This window comes from Serinus canaria, chromosome 2 (genome assembly GCF_022539315.1).
Source record: "Serinus canaria isolate serCan28SL12 chromosome 2, serCan2020, whole genome shotgun sequence".
Lineage (NCBI taxonomy): Eukaryota > Metazoa > Chordata > Aves > Passeriformes > Fringillidae > Serinus > Serinus canaria.
In genome coordinates, this window is record NC_066315.1 from 117,283,027 (window position 1) to 117,303,834 (window position 20,808).

The following is a 20,808-nucleotide window of genomic DNA, read 5'->3' on the forward strand; positions in this document are numbered from 1 at the left end:
GCCTGCAGTATGCATGTGCAGTTTTATCCCATCTTATTTTTAAATGGTTATCTGTGCATCCCTCTGGTTCACAATCCTATTCCAAAAATACCTGGGGTTTATCCTTATCAAATTGCCCAGCTAACAGTAAGAAATAGGCTCAAGTGGCTCAGTACAGAGTAGATTTACCTCTTATGCAACAAGGTACAAGATCCAGGGAGAAGCCAGAGACCTGCCTTGGGAAGAGCTTTGTCCTCTGTGTGCCAGGGAATCCCTTGGCAATACCCTTTGCACACATTGAGAGTATCAGGCTGCTTCCCTGCAACTTCACTGGAAGAAATCTGCACTGAAAAGGGATTCCTTTGTTCACAGAAGCCAGGATAAATAAGGTCTAGAGGTTTCTGATTCTTCATCTTAAATAATTGAAAGTTTTAATTACAGTTTTTGTAACCATATTTTGAAAATTGGATTCCTTTCAAGTTTACCAGTTCTGGCATACTTGGTAAAAAGGACAAGCATCTACATTTGTTTCTTCAAAATATGTCCTAACAGATTCAGTCTTTGGAAAAAGCACCCTTGCCGACTCCCCAGAGGGAATCTCACCAGTTTATTGGATTTTTCTGCCATTTTTACAAGGTTTGCTGAGTCTTCTGCTGTTTTGAAGTTTGTTGGTTTTTTTTCTTTCAGCCTCAGCAAGCATTCTGTCTTCTCTGCCTTTCCCTCCTTTCTACCCCCATTCCCAAGAATCAAATACTTCCCCTGTCCCAGACCTGCACATAAGGTTAGATGTGTGTTTTGTCAGACAGCATGTGTCTGTACTTGTGTCTGGAGTTCTCCTCCTCCTTCTCCAACTCCTCCTCCTCCTGCTTCCCAGTTGTCCCCATTCACCTTCGGTAACCTTGTTCTGGCACCAGGAAATGTTTTGATCCTTTACAATCAAGAATGAGAGTGAGTATTTGGCAAACTTCTGTATCACAGCCCACAGGGAGGAATTTCCATTCAAGGTGTTCACTTGGGAGTCTTAGATCAAAGATTTACCCCATGACAAAAACTTCTTAGGGTCTTCTCATGGCTGCAGTGCCACTGTGTGAACTAAGTTAACAGCTTATTCCTCACTTTAGTGGAGAAGTTTGAGCCTGGTCTCCCAACATTTTATATAGTTTGGGGAACAAAAAAACCAAAAAATATTCATAGACTCAAAAACTGTTTGGTTTTCTCCTCCCACCACAGAGTGGACTCTTGCTAGGTGAGTAGGGAGCTGGAAGGAGACACCATGTGAGATTGTCTGATGTGGCTCTGCAGGTCCTAGGTTGGACATTGTGGAGAGTTTCTTCTCCAAGTCTAAAATTACTGCCTACACTTCTTTATCAGGTAGCACACAGTAGAGTTTTTGTACTACACTTCCTGCAGATATAATTACACTTATTTCATAGCTAAACCAAACATTGGACAATTGCCCAAAATAGCTCCCACAGAGGCAGAAAAAGTAGCCCAATATGTGCAGGTTTTCTCTTGAAGCCACATTAAGATTTCATGCAAAACCCTGAGCATTCATAGTGCTCAACTACTCTGCAAGATCTGGACAAAATAAAGAAGCAAACTCCATTTCATGGACAGGGCAGAATTCATTCCCAGATGAGGATCCCAGATGAGATATATTGTTTCTGTCCTCCTGAGCCCTATTTTTCTGTCTGAAAGTGATGTGAGTGCCTTCCAGCACTCTCTGTACAGCGATTTGTCCCCATCCTGTGCCATGTAAAGGTGTGTCCAAAGCCTACCTGCCTTGCAACACAGTGAATGCCAGCTGGTGACCAGCTCTAGAGTGTTACTCCAGTCTCTACATCACACCAACCCTCAAAGGATGAAGAACCCAGTTCTTGTACTAATGTTAGACCCCATCTATGTTTTCAAAATATCTGTAGGTCATACCTAGAATTTGGAAAACAATGACTTAGGTCCAAAAGTGCCCGTCTTCTCATCAGACTCTCAATATCTGAAGATGAAATAAAGAGTGGGTTAGATTTGTTACAGCTTTTTTTTTTTTTTAATGGACTATTCAGTGCTGGTCTTCATTTTTTTTTTTTTTTTATCCTTTTGAAAGCTTTGAGAGCCTCCTGCATAACCGCCTCTGCCCCATTCAGTGCTGAATGGACGGTGCGCTGATCTTTTTCTCGGTGGGTAATGGATTTGGGTTGATTGCTTGACACGGGGACAATGGGGCGGTAAACAATTGCCTTCGCACCCGTGCAGCTCCCCATCTGTTGAGTGCCTGCGCCTTCAGAGGCAGCCGGGCGGGCACAGATGAATGCGCCAGCCCAGCCTGATGTTAATGACATCAGTCATACAAGCAGAACATGTGGCGCAATAAATCAAAAACTAATTGAACTTTTGGTTGATTATATTGCTGCCCCACTGCCTGCTTCGAGCACGGCACGGTTTGCTGGGACAATGCCCTCAGCTCTGCAAAGGCTCTACTGCTCCTGGACAGCAGGAGCCTACCCTGGGAGGTGACAAGTGACAGCAGCTTCTCTTTGCTCGCTGCTTTCTTGAAGCAGACACCTTCCACTCAACAAAAATGTTTCCAGGCTCAGGATGTCTATTTGACCAATATTTATTATTACAAATAAGAAACGTTCATCAATATGACAGTGACAGCCCATGTTCACTGGCACTTTCCATCTGGGACTGTTGGTGGCAGACATCTATAGGAGAAGACAGCACTTGTTTTTGTGCTAATTAGACACACACGCGTTAGTAATGAAGGCTATTCATTAGACTGATATAATTTAATATCATTATTCACACTTGAAAGTGCTCCAACTACATCAGTTGTTGGAGCCTGCAAGCCAAAATTTTCTGTCTTGGGTGTCCATGGCAGCATTAAGTCACCAGAAGTTGAGGGGGCTGATATTCATAGAGGTGGAAAGGAACAATTTCTGATAGGAGTATTAAGAAATGAAAGGCTTTGGCAAGAAGACCCTTTATTGAAGTGCATAAATATGGGATTAGACCCCAGAGCCATCAAGTCAGGAACCCATCCATGACTGAGCCACCTTTCCTCCCCTTGCAACTACAGATGTGCAGGGGGCACAGAGATCTATGCACAGTTGCCTTTCTTAGGCATCTGCTTTTGAAATTTTACTTTGAAAAACCCAGGATTCTGTATTTGTTTATGAAATGAAAAGGTAAAGCACAAAATGGTTTTCTTAATATACTAGAGTCATCTTCTCATTATGTGTAAGGAGCAAATTTTTATGGTAAATGTGTTAAAGTACACATTTAACCCAACTTATTTCAAATATCTTTGCGGTACTTCTGTGAACATTTGCCAATAGACTAGACTTTAATTATTAGCTATTTATTGCAGAGGATTCTCCACGCTGGTAAAAGCAAATGTAAAATAAAATGCTCCTATCTGAGTAGAGGCTTAAGCAAGAGCTAAATTAAATCTTTGTGTTAATATTATTCATAGAAAGGCAGATGGGAGCAGAAAATGTTGCAATGAAGAATATGGAATGAGATGAGATCACAGCATCAGTCTGTCCTTTGTAGATCTGGACAATGATCACAGAGCCAGATTGGATTAGTGAAACCTATTTACCAGAAGTTCAGAGCGGTTGCATGAAGCTGAAAGGCAGTCAGTAGGGAGAGGTGGAAAATGCACCAGATTTACAGCTGCAGCGATGAAAATTTAGAAGTTTTCACTGTGATTTCTTCCAAATGTGAGTACATCAAAATCTAACAACGGCTGTGGTGTTGTCTTTTAGAGGGGTGGGATGTTTAGCAGCGGGGAAATAGCTGAAGGGAGCAGCTCATCTGCTCTGCTGTGCCGTGCTCTGCCTGCAGCCCAGCCCTCGCTGCTGCTTTCTCAACCTAATCCATGCAGGTGCTTCAATATTGTGGCTCTGTAAAATCTTTACTCTGCCAAAACTGGGAGCTCTGGAATCGGTGTTGCTGTACCTATGAGGTAACTGCTAAAGTGACAGCTTGCAACTGTGTGGCTTTTCTGTGTAATAGAAAAGAGAATGAAGTTCTGCGAGCAGTTAGAAGTGGGTGAAGTGCATGAATGTTGAATTTAAGTCTGCTGGCTCAATAAGTGGAACATTTCCAAAGCCATGCCCTGGAAATGAATGCATGATTAACATTAATTGCTTCTAATGAAGAGTAAGAACCGGACAAAGCCCAGCCTGCATTTGATTGAACAAATTAGTTTAAACTCAATGGCTGCATATTTCAGGAACAAGAAAGCAGGGAAAAGCAGGGAAAACAAATTGTGGGGCCAGATCAGATCCTTACTTGCAAGCTGCAAGCATGAGCTCTCAGCTGCTTAATTTTGGAACGTAAGTGGAAATGACAAAGTGAACCATCACTGTAATTGTATTTGTTACCCGAAATCTGGGCTATACATACGAACATCCTTTTGCAGGCAAATCCACACACATCATCTGCAAGGATTTGTGCTTCCCTCCCTTCTCCAGCTCTCTGTAGAAACTGGTGTTTGCAGGGACAGCCTTGCAGCCCCACTGTTTGCATTGCTGCCATTGTATTCCCACCCAAGTGGGTCACTTCTGGCTACTTCTGTGATTCACCCTTCTTTCAATGCCTATTCAAGTAATTGCATGTTTGCTGGTCCTGTGACTTCCCTTTCATGCCTTGCCTTTCTTCAGCCCTATAAACCTTTTGCCACTCGTTCTGGCAGACAAGAGGGGATGAGGGACTGTGGATCATATGTACTCTGAAAGTAAGCAAATTTATTACTGTTAGGCACATTTATGTGTTTGTCCTTTTGCACTAGCCTGGGTAGCAGCTATAACAGCACGAGAGCACTTGCTTCTGGTAGAAATCTCTAAAAAACTGTACTTACACTGTGTGGTAAAATACCTAAAGTACCAGAGGGACAAGAAGATAATTCCATGCATCACTAAATTTTTCTGCACTTCAGTGTTTTGCTTAGAAGCAATTAGTTTAGTCCTCTCACAGTGAAATTCCAGAAGTAAAGGTGATGGAAACAGCTTCAAAAACAACTTACTGCATATTCCTAGGTTTAAAAAAACCCAAACCACCTTCATTATGTTTGCCTGGCTTTCATCCCACACTCAGCATGGTTTAAAATATAAAACATGTCCTGCAGGAGAAGACAGTGAGGATCCCTGAGGACATCACACGGTGCAGAGCAGACTGTAATCACACTGACAGCTTAGCACACTCCAGGCAGGCAGATAACTTCCTTGTGACAAGCTCAGTGTGGAAGTGCCCTGCGCTGCAACGGGCTGCTCACAGGGACCCTCCCATTTTCCTGTCCTGTTTCACTGCAGCCACAGCACAGGCCAGAATTTCCTCTCCAGTGGGCTCCTCATGCTCAGGACTTACATCCTCACTGGGGAGTGGAGGGATGGGTATTAGACACACACAAGCTGTCTAGGAAGAGTGACTTTGGTCTCACTGCCAGCTCTGCTTGTACCAGAGCCCTGGAAAGCCCAGACACTTGTTACTGCTGCCATCTGAGGAGAGGAGTTTGGCTCCAGCAAGGAGCAGCCTTGGATGACCTCCAGCTGCTTCCACAGCTCCAAAACTCTGCACACAGTAGTACACAGCAGTGATAAGCACTGCAAGTGAAATGTGTGCCAACAACCTAAAGGAAAGCTCACCTGGGGAGTAGGAGTCACCCATCATGCTGTGCCAAACCTTCCTGGCTCCTCAAAGCCTTGGGATTATACACAGAGCCTGAATAGGAAACCCCCATTCACATGCCTTGCCCCCAGGGTCAGCCTTTAGAATTGGAGTTAATTCTCCACATTTGGCAGCTTTCTGCAAGCCTGTTTCTGCCACTGGGGGCTAAATCCTGTAGCTCTGGTAGCAGGATAGATATGATGAGGGAGGGAGCTGGGAGGACCACAGAGTGTTTCTGGCCAGTATCAAGCCTAACTCAAACAAGAGTTTAAAGAGTCTTCATTTAATCCAGTAAAACCATTACCCAAAACCAATCATTTCAGTCCAGACAAAAGCTTGGCTTGTGGCCCTGGCACCCTGTGTATCTATTGGCTGGTGGTTCTATGCTTTTGGTGTCTTTGTGGGTCTAAGAAATAAAAAGTTAGACAAAGACTTTAGGGAAAATGTCCCTAGCTAAAGAACAGAACAGGTAATTTTGAGAACTGAAAAAGAAAAGATTAGGCTTAGTGCAAATGCTGTGCTGTGGACATAATGCAGTGAAAGTGCATCAGTGGCGTGAGGGTGTTTGAGCTTATTGATAAAAAGTCTCTAGATAAAATCATAATAGTCTTCATGTTAATGTATACACTACTCATTTCCTCCTGAAGTACTGGCAGGTGGGAGGCCAGATCAAAACTGAGAAAGGAGGAGGAGTGCTCCTCCTGGAAGCCTGTGGGAGAGGAGCAGAAACTCAGGATGGGCTGTGGCCTTGTCTCCATGGATTTCTGTATTGTGTAGCCAGAGCATGGTCTCTGAGATCACATCAAAAGGGACTTTTGGATTGTTTCTGCTGGAATCTTCCTTAAACCCTTTCTTCTCCCCCCTCTTCCTACCATGCCCCCAGTGAATTCTTGCAGAGGACTTTGGGGGGGCATGTGTCCACCTGCACAGCATCCTGACCTTGTTCCTGTTCTTCTCTTTGCAGCATGCAGTCCTGCCCGAAGACGAGCCAAAGCTTCACAGCACATCCTTGCAAAGAGTGTAAGAAAAATCTCCTTTCCTCTCCCTATTTTATTTTTTCCCCACATTCTAGTTGGCTATGCATACCCTCAAAAGTGCTGTGAGTAAATGGGAAGCAGATCTTCCAGGGTAAAGAAGGGCATCCATGTCTGATGCAGGGAGTGGGGTGGGAAACAGAAGGGGGAGTGCTGCAGTTTAGTTACAGAAGTGCTTTGAAACAAACCAAACCAAACCAAACCAAACCAAACAAAACAAAAAAGGGGTCGTGCCATGCAGAGCCAGTCAAAATGCACATAGTGGCTTACCAACACTGGCCATCTGAGGGAATCAGAGACTTCATTACTGTCCATAGAGCCTTGACAGTAAGTCCAGAGACACCTGCAGGAATGAAAAGTAAGCAAATCACACCAAATCATATCAGAGTTAATCAAGCAATAACAATAATCATGTTTGTCCCCTGGTCCCAGCAGTGCTTGCCTGCTCTTGCCTCAGCCTCAGTGCAGAGGGCACAGAGGAACCCCCCAGATTAAAATAACTGAGCATTTTCCATTCTCTGAATAAATGTCTTGCAAATTCAGCTGCTTTCACTCATGGGTGTGAGGTTTCTTGTCTTCAGAGACAGTTTTCCCTCCTGAAATCCACTTGACCCATTCACAACCCCTTGCACAATCCTTTTAGATGATTTGCAGGAATGACAGCCTCTTCTGCATATCAAAGCACTTCTTACAAGTTTGAGACTCTTCTGCCAAAGCATTTCTTCTCACCACAGACCTGTCTCTTATCTGGCACTTCGCTGAAGTATTTTTTGCTCCATGGCCTTCCCTTTTTCCATGCCCTTTCCTGCTTCCCAGATCCATCCTCATTTTCCAAGAGCTTTTCTTTGTATTCCTGATTCCCTGATCTCCCCACAGAACGGTAGGTTCTCCTGCTTACCACACTTACCCGTGTACTGAAAAAAACTCGTCACATTCACTCCTACCCTCTCTCTTGTTTATTAAAGCAGATCGCAGGATCCCAGTACATCACAGGACACCTGAAGTAGTCCCCAGGAAGAGCCAGTAACATGTCTGTCATTTTTTGGGTAGAAACTCCACATGTGTATATTTTCCCAAATTGTGACAGTCTTGGTTTTGTTGGTTTTGTCCCATAGCTCAGGCTGAGATTTCAAAATTACTCTTCATTCCAAAAGAAAGATGAGTCATGCTGGAGTGTTACCCAAAATAAGCCATTTTGAGATACCCCACTTTCATTTGTTAAACCTTTGGTATATTTTGTTTTCCATGCAATATAAAAACAGAAAAGTCCAAACCAAAAGTGAACTCTTCTGAATTGATGAAACAAAATACTTGGATAATTTTTTTTTTTTAAATAATACTTCTCGTAGAACTATTTGGCTGAAAAAAAATCAGCTGGCTTGCATCAAAATCAAAGGAAATTCTATGTTTGTTATCTTGTCCCAAATCTCAGAAGACAGTTGTTTCTACTAAATGGAAGCACCTAATATTTAATTTGGATTGGATCAGCTGCTGTGGCAGCGCTGTACTCATAAAAGCCTAAGAAAATAAGATAAGAAAGTCCCTGTTTTGTCACTATATTTTAAGAGGATTGGGTTTTTTTTCCTTTTGGGGCTTTCCTGACCCCAATTAAGGATGTCCTTTGATTGGCTCTTAGTCATGATGCAGGCAGCATCATGTTAGCAGTGGGAACACCAAGCCTGAGGAATGGTCTGCAGCTCCAGCTACAGAAACAAGGATGGCTCTCAAACCAAAGTGTTTGACTGAGCACAGTCAACTCTTAGACATTCCCCTTCTTCAATGGGATGCAGCTGCCTTGCAGCTCGTAAGCCGGCATTGAAGGAAATGCACATACTGGAATAGACGTGCCTGTGAGGAAGCTATGATTGCCAATTTCTAGACCCACAGAAAAGTTGCAGAATGATTGTTTATTTTTCACTTTTACATCTGCACCTGCAGTCAGAGCTGTAGAAATGCCTCAGCTAACATGAAATCTTCTGCTCTTGTGATTGCAGTGGATGCACAACTTTAATCCTCAGCAAGGACAAAAATAGCAACCAACGTGGACATCTGCCAGACCTTTTTTTTTTACAGCAGAAGTACTCAAGCAGTGTAGCATTAAGTGATTTAACATTCAAATTACTGACCGTGGGGGGTAACTTCCATCACATAAAAGAAACTCATCCCAAAAGCATGATAATGACTGTGGAAGGGTGACAGAAAGGAGGAAGCACCTTTTTTTTTTTCAGCTGAGTGTTTCACCAATATGTATGTTTGCAGTTGCTGTTGCCCTATGAAGAGTTTTTTGCAGTGGTAGTAGATCCTTCCCTTCTTCTTCTAGCCCCAAAATCCCCTGGGGAGAACTGTCTGGATACCAGTACCTGTCTACTTTGCAAAAAAGTAGAAAATATCCCTGTGCATGCTAGAGCTGCCACATTAAAAATCAGTTCAGCATTAGGTCATCAAAATATCTTAACTCTACCAATCTGGAATTTTCTCCACTAACAAGCACATTATTGTTCAGACCCTAACTTTCAAAGTTTTATCCAATATTTAATTGTCATCTTTTCTGGATGGTTGTTGTTTAGCAGTGGGATTTTCAGTCCAGGATCAGGGTGGTTGGAAGAGCCTCTCTGTGACTGCCCTGTGTCCTCTGTGCTCCTTCCCTCTGAACACAGCTAATTCCAGCAGGGGGTATGCCAGGCCTCAGTGCTCTCATGTGCATGGCAAAGTCCAGAAAAAGAGAGTTTGCTGGGCTCTGATTTCAGAGTCAGTGTCCTGCAAGCAGACTGGGCCAGTCAAAGGATTTACAGGTTCTAAAAACAGTAGGTTTTTAGAGAGCAGTTTGCTAATTCTGCATAGTTTGGCTGACTCTGCCATTTGCACAGATTTAAATTTCCTGGTATGTCTAGAAAAGAAAAGTGACTCCCAGTTGATCCTTCTGCTTTACCCTAGGTACCCTAGAGAAATGTCAGCTCCACTTTAGATCAAAACCAAGCTACAGCAGGTTTAGTTTCCTGACCTAGATAAGTCTTTACATATTACAGTAATGGGTGAGGTAACCAAAGTCGCTGTGAAATCTTGAATTAGGAGATAAGGAACTCCCAAAATGTGCTACAACCAAATGCTGCAAAAAACCAAAAAAAAAAACAAACAAACAAACAAACAAAAAAAATCCTGCTGAAAATATGTTATAGAGATTGCACTGTTGTTTCCCTGTAATGGAAAATGGCACTGTGACTTTTTTATACAGGTTCTGCTGCTTGAAGGTGTTTTGGCATTACTGATATCATTTGTAACAAGGAATCTCAAACACACAGGCAATGTGCCCAAATAATTCTTGCTATTAATCAAGATAAAAACCCTCTTCTTCTCCCCAAACTATATTTCATCCTGTGCAACACGTAAGCAGAATGTTTGGTGTCAAGTCCATGGTGGTTTACACTTCAAATAAGCCACTTTCAGGATTAGAGGTGACTGCAGCCAGCATCCTACTTACCAAAAATGCTCCTTCCATGGCAATGCAAAATAAGTGACCACAGGTGTCTTAGTAGCAGAGGGTTGATGACATTTTCTGTCACACACCTGCAAAGACTAAGTGTGACCAAGACAACTGGACATTTTTCCAGAGATGAGAAAAGCTGAGCTTTGTGGCATTCCTTGAAAGCTGGAAGAGCTTGATTCACACGAGGCAAACTCCAAGGGCTGTCATTAGAGACCCCTGCCAGCCACAGTCCATCATATTAGTCCTGATGACGGGCATCTCCACTGGTGCCACCATGGGGAAGGGGGTGATGCCCTGGTGAGCAGCTTGTAAGGTTCGTGTGGTCAGGGTGTGTGTGGACACAGGAGCTTGCAGCCTGAAGGAGCTGCTGCAGAGGGATGGGGAGATGCTGGAACTGCTCCAGGGGCAGCAGGGAGGGAGCCAGTGCCAACAGCTTAAGCAGCAACAGGAGGCCTCTCACAACAAGCATCACCACCCTCTTTCTGAAGCATTGGAGTAATGCTGAGGCTGAGCTCTGTTTGCAGCTCAAATTTGTGATCAGTAGAGCTAGGAGCTGGCTGCAACCTCCTTTAGCATGTGCTTATCTTCAAGGAAACCAGTAGTCCCTTTAACTGAACACTGGTCATGTATTTAAGTAATTTACAGCACATGGAGCGTGTTAGGCTGTGTGTCAAAATCTGCAGAAATAAGAGGAAACCCCTATCCAGCCATGGATTAGGCTTTAGTTGCCTTACCTGCCTTTTGTAGAAGTATTTTTGCCTGTTGTTGGGCAGTTTCTGCTCTTCATCCTACTAGTCAGTAGGATTTAGGTAATCTAAGCTTGTCCAGACTCCTGAGGGTACATGGACACAAAAGAATTAAAAGTGGTTAGGTTGGGATTTTTCTTCTTTCCCATTTTGGAAAACATGGGTTTGCATTTGTTGTAAAGTCTGTGTAAAAAATCATATACACAGAACATGGCAGATTATTGGCAAATTGAATTAAAACTTAATTAGAGGAAATGGACAATTTGGTGTGAGGGGACATGCTTGAATAGGGTCTTGTTTTTATCTTGAGTGTGTGTTAGAAGGCAGAGCAATAGACAGAATTAAGGCTTTTCCTAGGTCTACAGTGAGCTGGCCAGTTTCTGGTCTCACTCTTGAGGCCAAACAACTATATTTATATCTAAAACACGTAGACAGCAGCTGCCAGTCATCAGCTAGATGCAACTAATTGCTTTTCTCATGGTCTTCCAACATAAGTTAGTCTAATAGGAAATAGTCTGAATAGTTGCCACATGTCTTGTTTCCTTGTTGGTTTGGATCTTCACCCTGTTTAAGAGGCTCTCTGTATGACAGCAGCAACTCTTTAGGGAAAAATAAAAAAAACCCCAACAAAGTATATAACATTCTGTCCCTGCTGTTGGAACTTTGATCTTCTTGAGAAAACTCTTTCCAGACCATCCTGGAGAACAGTCCTGATGAATCCACTTCTTTGAGGTGTCTCCCTGTTTTTCCAAACTTACATTAGCTCTGGCGTCCTCAGTTGCCTGTGGCAGGACAGTGAGTGCCATGGCTTAGTCGTAATTGCTTAGAAAATAACTTGATTTTGTTCATGCTCGTTTTCAGAGACTGTGGGAGATGGAGGTAGGGGAAGGGGCTGATGCTCAAAGTTGCAGCTGTCAGTGAGTTTTGTCTGTGTGAGCCAATGTTTGTGAAAATTAATCTCTAGGAGCATGATTCCTCTCTGCCTCGTATTCTCTGTGGTCATTTCTCAGGTACAATATGTAACCAAGTTCAAAAGATAGGAGAGACCATAAGGAAACAGCATTTGTAGTTTGCATTGCGTAAGTTCAACTGGCTGCCCAAGATGTGATGCAATAAGAAAATAAATCTGAGGTATCTCAGAGGCATATCCTATTCAGTAGGGCTTGGAAAAGAGCACATTTCAGCCTCCTGGGGAGAATACAGAAAGGTGCAACTAAGTTTCTGGGTCCCAGAAAGACCCAGCAGGATTTTCCCACACTTCTGTACACAGCACAGAAGCTAGGGCCAAACAGAATTCCACAAATCCCACAGTCCCCACCTGACAAAATCCCCTTCGGATGACAGCAAAGCAGCAGGAAGAACAAGCAGCCTTTCAGCTCCCCCACGACCTCGAGAGAGCACCTGTTAGGAAAATTAATCCACACACACCAGAGGTTTATGTCCAAAAAGGAGACAGGGGAGTCCTTTCTGGCTTTATTCGAATACAGGGAGAGGCCATGAGGCATTCCCCCTGGGATCTCTCAAATTTTTGGAGGATGCAGCCTCCTTTTTATCCTAATTTCCCAGATGCGCTTCCCTTCTCACTTTCCCCATTGGCTGAGGTCCTTGAGAGGCACAGACTCCCTGATATGCCTGATACCAAAGATTTCCCTCTAATGTACAACCCTCCCTTTTAATTTTTAATTCTTACAGAATTGAGGGGTTTTTCTTCCCCATAATTTCTTTCACCTCTCAATGTCTAATTTCATTTATCATCAAACCTAAAGTTTTTTTGTAAAAGCAAATCTCTTTTTCCATTCATCAATCAGTGGAATCCTTCCCGTTCTTTCTTTTCTCTCCCAGAGCTACTTTTATCTCCCAGCAGACCCACAGCTTGTTTGCAAAGACAAATCCGCTATTCCTCTCACACCTGATGCCCGGGGCTGGGTGTAACGGGGTGTTTGCTGTCCCCTGCAGGTGGTGGCCATCCCGGAGCGCCGGTCCCAGCAGGGTGACCTGCTGCGTGCGCTGTACGAGGAGGAGGCGCGGGGCAGCGCGGGGCAGCGCGGGCAGCGCGGAGCCGGCCCCAGCAAGGGCCCTGCCCAGCACCCTGGTGAGTCCACTACTGTTGTATGGCACTAAAGAGTTTATCTAGTTTTGTTTCGCACTGGGTGACTGGTGATTTGCACTGAATTGTCTTTGTAAACCACTGAAGAGTTTACGTTATATCACATGGTTTGTTTTTCCCCTCTCTTATCACATGGTTTTTCCCTCACCCCATGTTGTCATCTTATTGCAGGGGTTCCATACTGTTCTCTCCTTATACACTGCAGAGGGGTTCCATACTGTTACCTCCTTATTACAAGAGTTTCACACCTTCTTGGTGTTTCTCGTGGGCAGCTCCTCAGAGCACTGACTCTCCTTCACAAAGTAACCAGCTGACTCCAATCCCCCTCTCAACCAGGCAACCCACTCTTTTATAGCACTCTTCTTCCCACTGGTTACAGCTGTATCCTGTTAAAGTCAGGCTTGTTCCTAATCTTTGATATTTGGCCCAGCTGCAACTCCTTAGGGGTAAGATTACTTTCTGCACTATTTTCTTATATTATATCCCTCTACAACTCCCAATAGCCCTGGTGGTGGTCTCTCCCCTGGTCAGTCCCTCCCCTCACCCCTCCTCACTTGTATCCCACTGGCTGTGGTCCTCTTCCTCCACCCCCCATTCCCTGGGTATAAAAGTCCCCCACAAGAAGGGGACAGTCTCTTTTCCACCTTGGAAATAAATGTAGGATGCTGGTCCCCACGTGGAGAAGAGTGCTTCTAGTCCTTTGCCTTTCTCCATGTAAGATTGTGTGGGCAGGGGTCCACAGCTAGCCGGGTTGGACCCGAACAGCCCATCCAGACACGGAGTCTGGCACCCAGAACCAAAGCCTTTCGCTCCTCCCTGGCTCCACAACGTTTCCAGGTATCGCAGCCAGCTGCTTATGCAGAGAAGCAGGCTCTTTATTGTGTACCTGGAGGATAATTCTGTGCTTATGAGAAAAATGCCAATCACTTGTTTTTAAAATTTTAAAAGTTGAATAGTAATAAAATGGTTATAAAAATAGTAATATAATTAGAGTGATAAAAATTTAGACAATTAGGATTTAGGGCAATACGCGACAATAAAAACAAAGAGTTACTGCCAGTCCAGGTACCTCTTTCTGGGCAAAATAAGCCTGAAAAAGGACACACGTTAACAGAGGATTAACCCTTAAAATCAATAGCCTGTTGCAGATTCATACACGTCATACATGATGCATAAATTCCATTCAAACAAAGGATTCTGTCTGGTCAGTGTCAACTTCTTCCTCTGAATCCTAACAGTGTCTTCAGGGCTGAGAGAGGCGAGAAGTTAGTTTCTTCTGATAATGGAGCAATAAATTCTTTTTCTCTGAAAGATTTAGATGTCCTGTGGGTGCTATCTCAGTGCAAGTCCTCTCTTTAAAAAAACTATCTTCCATAGCACAGTTTCTATTTTAACACTATATCATAACTTAAAATTATATTTAACACACTACTTAAGAAAATTAAAACAGCATAGCTTTCTAACATAACACATATAATATTAATTTTAATATTTGCAAAAAGCCAATCATAAAATATGCATTTTTCACACTTAAAATATCCAGTGGAATTAATGAGATAATGACGGTGGCATTGCTCAATTTATTCAGAGTCATAAACTCAGTTTATTCAGAGTCATAAACACTCCCTGACAATATTTTAGAGATGATATATTGTAAATTACTGTGTTTGCCTGAGTCATCTTATTATATAAGATCCCTGTTCAGTTGCTTAGGATCAGCTAGAAGATAATCATCAGGGATGGATTCTGGATGCCAGCCACAGACCTGATTTTTTGGCAACCAAACCTTGTTCAGCATATTTGTGAGAAACCGTGAAGGAAAAATAGAGCTTGCCAATACAAAACCAAGGAGATGAGTAAACATAAGCAGAGTGGCCTTTCAGCTCCTCCAACACTGGTGTGTTATGTTTGGAAGACTGAAGGTGGAGCAGGGCTGTGCAATTTCACATGGGATGGCCTTTTAACCAAAAACACGTCTTTTGCGCTCCTGTGAAAAATCAGCCAGATGCAGTCAAGTCGTATTTCTTTAAAGAAATCCCACAAGGCATGTTTTTCCTAGATAAATTGGACAATTGGATGTTAAAAGGTGCTAAATCTCTAAAGCAGGTCCACAAAGGTGTGTGTTCCTCACATTGCTGGTCTGCAACCACATAACCCACATGCACATAAGACATCCCATTAAGAAACAAACGAGACAAGAGTGGGGCCTGGGAAACTGGAATGGAAGAAACCGAGCCTGGGACCACAGGAAAAGATCTCAAAAAGATCTCAGGACCAGAGCCAAGATGTGGCTGAAAAAAGAGCAGGAGCTTCAGAACTGGAGCAGGGACAGAAGAAGCGGTGGCTGGGACTGGCTCCGGGGTAAAGGGTGGCAGAGAGCCAGAGATGCCGAAAGGAGGGACTGCTGGTCTCTGCTGTTAGGGGAGATGAGAGGTAAAGGATGACAGATAGGTGCAAACAAGAGAAAAGCTGTAGGAATCTAAAAAGAGGAGCAGAAAAGGGGGAAACAGATCTCAAAAAGGGAGAAAGGGAAATGAGTCGGCAAAACTTAGAAATTAGGCTTAAATTAGAACCAACAACAAACAAACAAAGAAAAGAACACAGATGAGGCCATGAGCATGTTTATTGTACCATCAGAAATCCTGCACAAACAGCAAAGCAGAACAGTCCATTCCAGCATTCTGGAAGTAGAATTCACACTGCATCCAGCCACCACTGCCCTGAGGAGAGCAGCTACAAACCTTGAAGCCATGAAGACTTTCTTTGCTTAGATATTTTGCTAAAAGTTTGCAAGAGCATTTTCTGTATCTAATAAGAGGGATGGGCTGAAGGGAAGAATCAGACAAAGTAAGAGAAAACAATACCAAATAAAAAGAAAAAATATGGGCATGAGCTGAAGCACTGCTGATCCACTTGCTGGATACTGTTAGTACCTAATATGCACAACGAGAGGAGGTAATTGCATTAACTTTGACGTGAGGGATACAGTAAGGTACCTAATGGAATTACTGGAGGGGGGTGGAGCAGGAAGAAGGAAGCTGGTTAGGATATTTATCACAGTCAAATATTGCCCCCAGAAGGAGGAGACAGTTCCAGTTGCTAAGTCATGCTGGAGAGAACACTCTAGGCAGCACCCTGGCTATTCCCGAATTTGCTGTTGTTATTTATATTCAAAATATAAATTTTTGTATTTTAAATAAATACAAAAAAGTAGTCAAAGCAGTAGAGAGGTCCACATTCTCCCAGCCAAATAGGAGGATTTGGCCACATGAAAAAATCTGGCATCCCTCACTCATATATTTCCTTGGCACAGTGGGCAGGAATGTCAGTGAGCATTTATCCATGGATAAGTTATCGGATGAGCAATTACTTGAAACTGAAGAGTAACCTTCAGAGCTGAGGACAGCAGAGAGAGAGATGTCACTCAGGCAGAAAGCTGGAAATCCCTCCCTGTGACAGGGTAGACATAGCACACATCTCTGTCCAGGTTAAAATAACTCCCCAGAGCCATACAGAAAGCAGACAATGATCTCCTAGGCAGGACAAATCTGCAGTGGGGGCTGAGTAGCAGCATTTGGGCTCTTTGCTTGTAGAAATATGTGAGCGTTTACAGAGGGGGAAAGGCTCCCACTTAGCTTGGTCTGCTAAGGGCAGCTCGTCATCTCATTTGAAAAGTCCAGGAGCAAGCTGAGAGACTTTCCAGAATGACTTCAGCAGCTCCACATCACAATAGATGATCACTCTGCTCTTTTGGCTATAATCACATCTGGGACTGTGACCTGTATCTGGGCTCTGTCCACATCTGGGCTTTACTGCACAGAAGGAGGTTTTTCATACAAGCTGTGCCAATGGAATAATTGCACCTAATATCATGTTTCTTATGCTTTGCAGCAGGAATTCCTGAACAAGAGTCATCCAAGTCCTATAACCACCTGTTGGATGGAAAATCTTTGGTAAGCAAACAGAGCAAGACCAACTACCAATGCATCTTAAAACCCTGTACCCATCAGTGAGTCCCACAGTAACAACACTCAGTCTGCTGCAGCACCTGCAGATTCCCCAGCCCTTGTTAAAGCTTGAAAGATGATTTATGCCAGAGGATCCCTTAGCTGGGAGCAGAGACTGGCACAGGACAGAGAACTGCCCCTCAGGACCCAGGAAGAGTGGTGGGATGGAAACAGGCAGGCTCCTGCTCTGGATGCCAGGCCACCTGCAAGAGCTGGGAGAAATTAGCCTCTTGTCTCTCAGGGAATTGCACAAATTGGGATAAAAATAATTTCTCAAGTGGAACAAACATCAAATAATTTGTTTTCTCCAGAATGCCAACCTGACACGATAATCTCTAAAGTCAGAAACATAAATAAAGAGTTGATGGGAAAATTATCATACAAACCCCCAAAATGTGTTCTCTAATAGACAGAAAAAATATTTTGGTTAAAAATTACTCACCTTTACTAAAATGTTTTCCCTCCCTTCTTTGTCTTACAGTGCCCCCCTAATTTTCATAGCCTCTACATTTAATAAAAACTAACATTTCAAAGAAAAATATATTATTTTGAATAGTTTCTCGCCAGCACCAGACCATGCTGTTAAAACTTTATGGTTTCAGGGGCTCTTTTGGATGGCTGAAGCATGCTTGCTAGCTGATAGCTGGGCTACACCTGATAAAAATGACAGTACAATACTTAAGGATAGTTAAAACTAATGTTATTCAGTGTAATGAGTCTAATTGAACCTACTAATAATTAACATAGTAAATTTCAAAGGATGCTTGCAAAACTGATTTCAAACTTCTCTAGGTCTTAGGAGACTTGAAAAACACACTTAAATGTACCCAGTCTCAAATTAATCCTAGGAGAAATAGCCCTAGAAAGCTGAAGACCAGTTATGGTAGTGACAATAATATGAACATTTTTTTTCAGGATTGACAGTAAAATCAGTAAGTGTGCTTATTGCCTGAAATAATGAGATCACCTCACAATTTTTGACATTTCTCTTTTCTATTTCTGGGCAACTCACACTTAAACTTACCCTCTTGGAGGATATGCTGTTCTCAGAGACCTGTTGATGGGGAAACGTGACTCAGCTCTGGCGGGCAATTTTTGATCAAATAAGACAAGGAGGGAGTGGATAATTGGACACTTGTAGGGCCGTGGCAGAACTGGAGCATAACCAGGGTGCCCCCACACCACAGAGCAGCACCCAACAAAACAGGGAAACTCCTCTGAATGCTCAAGGAGCTGTGAAGGCTGAGACATCGGCTTCCCAGGCTGCTCTGGAGGTGGGAGCAGCCAGAGGCAGGCTGCTCACTCTGCACAAAACCTCACTGCCTCAGGAAGCTAAACACAAAAACTAGGGAATAAAAAGTTTTGAGAGTGTCCCTTCTTTGACGGTAGGTGTAACTGTGGCTCACTCAAGTCCTGTGCTGAGCTCAGTGAGAATATTCACTTGAGCAACTGGCAATTGTGTGGGTGAGAGCTGGGCTGTCAAATCCTTAACCTGCTTTCTCTTGTTAAGAGATTTACAGCATTTATTGGTTTTCTTTCCTCAGATGAACCGCTGTCCCCACTCATCAGTGGCATTTCCTAATGATGTGCTTTGCCCTCCCCCAGATTCCTCCATCTCCAGTCGCCCATATCACGGTGAAAGCTGTGGCTGTCACGGGCTCGCCCACACGCGACCGCGCTTCCACGGAAGAGTAAGTCCCTTCTGCTGGGAAAATTAATCCACACACCCCAAAGGTTTATGTCCAAAAAGGAGACAGGGGAGTTCTTCCTGGCTTTATTCGAATAAAGGGAGAGGCCATGGGGCATTCCCCTGGGATCTCTCAAATTTTTGGAGGATGCAGCCTCCTTTTTATGCTAATTTCCTGGCCCATTTCCCTTCTCACTTTCCCCATTGGCTGAGGTACTTGAGAGGCACAGACTCCCTGATATGCCTGATACCAAAGATTTCCCTCTAATGTACAACCCTCCCTTTTAATTTTTAATTCTTACGGAATTTAGGGATTTCTCTTCCCCATTGTTTCTTTTATCTCTCAAAGTCTAATTTCATTTATCATCAAACCTAAAGTTTATTTGTAAAAGCAAATCTCTTTTTCCATTCATCAATCAGTGGAATCCTTCCTGTTCTTTCTTTTCTCTCCCAGAGCTAGCTTTATCTCCCAGCAGACCCACAGCTTGTTTGTAAAGACAAATCTGCACTTCCTCTCACTTCCAACCCTCCAGACATGCCTCTTGCTTCCCAAAGGCAGGGACAGATTGCTAAAGTTTATGCTGATTTTATTACCAGCCATGGCCATTTATACACCTATCTCTGTGCCCATTACAGCTCTACTTTATCACTAGGAAAAAAAAATCATCATAATTCAAAATAAAATTATTTTCCCCCTAAGAAGTCTGTAATATTTGCCCTAAAATGTGATTAGAAAATGTAATTATTGAAGAAAAAAACTTATGTCTTAAAGTCTAATTAAGGAACAGCTTGACCATAGTACAAACACACTTATTACCAGGCAGTTAACCCAGACGTGGGTCTGGGTGGGATTTGAGATGCCACCATTGTCACCTGAGGGACAGTAACTAGCTCATTGTCACAGAGTCCTCGCACTCCACGGAGATGGAAGTTCCCCTCAGCCAGTGGAGCTCATCCCTGCCGTGTGGTCCCTGGGCTTTGGTGGAAGGGCCCAGCTCTCTCCTTGGGCAATCCCCCCACTCCTTGTTGGGTGGCCAGTGCTAGAGAGGATGCTCTTGGAGTGGTCCCACTTGTAGGCTGTCCCCTTGTGTCAGTGTCCCCTCGGATAGTGAGGGAACAAGGGCCCCAAGCTGAGTGGTGGCAGCTGCAGCATCCCAGCCCCTGACCCACAGAGCCCCTGCTCATTCCAGACTTGCCAGTCCCAGGGCTGGGCCAGGCACGGCCACACCCTTTCAGCCAGGCCCAGGCACACAGGTCAGCCCTTGGTTCTGTGGGGCTGGTTGCCATAAGCAGGGAAGAAGGGCCAGGGAGAAGCACTCTGCACACACTTTGTGTTTTACTTGTTAGCCACAGGCAGCGCTGGAGGAAGACAACAGAGTATGACCTGTCCCTGCCACCAGGAGCAGAAGCTTCCATACCACTGACAGGAGGCAACCTGTGTGGGACACCCAGCCTCCTGAGGAAGATGTGGATGAAGCACAAGAAGAAGTCAGAGTACCTGGGGGCAACAAACAGTGCCTTTGAGGCGGACTGATAAGGCTCAGCATCCCTTGGAAAGGCAGAAGGTCCTTTAGCAGGACAAGGTGCTTTAGGATCAATGAGGGAACAGACACAGCACAGCTCATCCAGGAAAATTATATCCTTTTTTATTACTTGATGCCATTGCCTCAGAACAGTGGGAGAAAGGCAAACAGAGGTAAAAATGCTGAATATGATGGAAGTCAGTGGCCTCTCCTTGTTGCATTACACTAAAATCCCAGCTATCCCACTAGATTTACCTCTTGACTCAATGCTGAGACTGCTGCTGACCCGTTCACCATTTCCTATGTCCTCTCTGAATGAGCTCGGACTTGCAACAAGAGAAGCCTACGAAGAGGTTTGTGCATTCCTGCAAGGCAACAGGTGATTTCAGAGTGCCATTAAATCCCAGGGATCTGCTTGTGCACCACTGCCTGCCGTCCTTCCCCTCTCATATCATGAGATAAAAACCTCATCTCGCGATATGCTTGGCTGGATGACACACGCTAAACATCTCTTTTCCTTCAGTTTTGATGCTTCAAGGCAGGAGTGAAAGATGCAAAAATTCTAAAACAA

General features: G+C 43.8%; 1 protein-coding gene across 1 annotated transcript; it reads left to right on the forward strand.

Annotated features, from left to right (window-relative positions):
* Nucleotides 1-3,637: 3,637 nt before the first annotated feature.
* VXN (vexin) lies at nt 3,638-20,248 on the forward strand. The gene is made up of 6 exons (XM_018914729.2): nt 3,638-3,701; nt 6,614-6,669; nt 12,870-13,005; nt 16,915-16,973; nt 18,633-18,718; nt 20,062-20,248. The coding sequence occupies exons 1-6, from the start codon at nt 3,638-3,640 to the stop codon at nt 20,246-20,248; spliced, it is 588 nt and encodes a 195-aa protein (XP_018770274.1).
* Nucleotides 20,249-20,808: the final 560 nt, after the last annotated feature.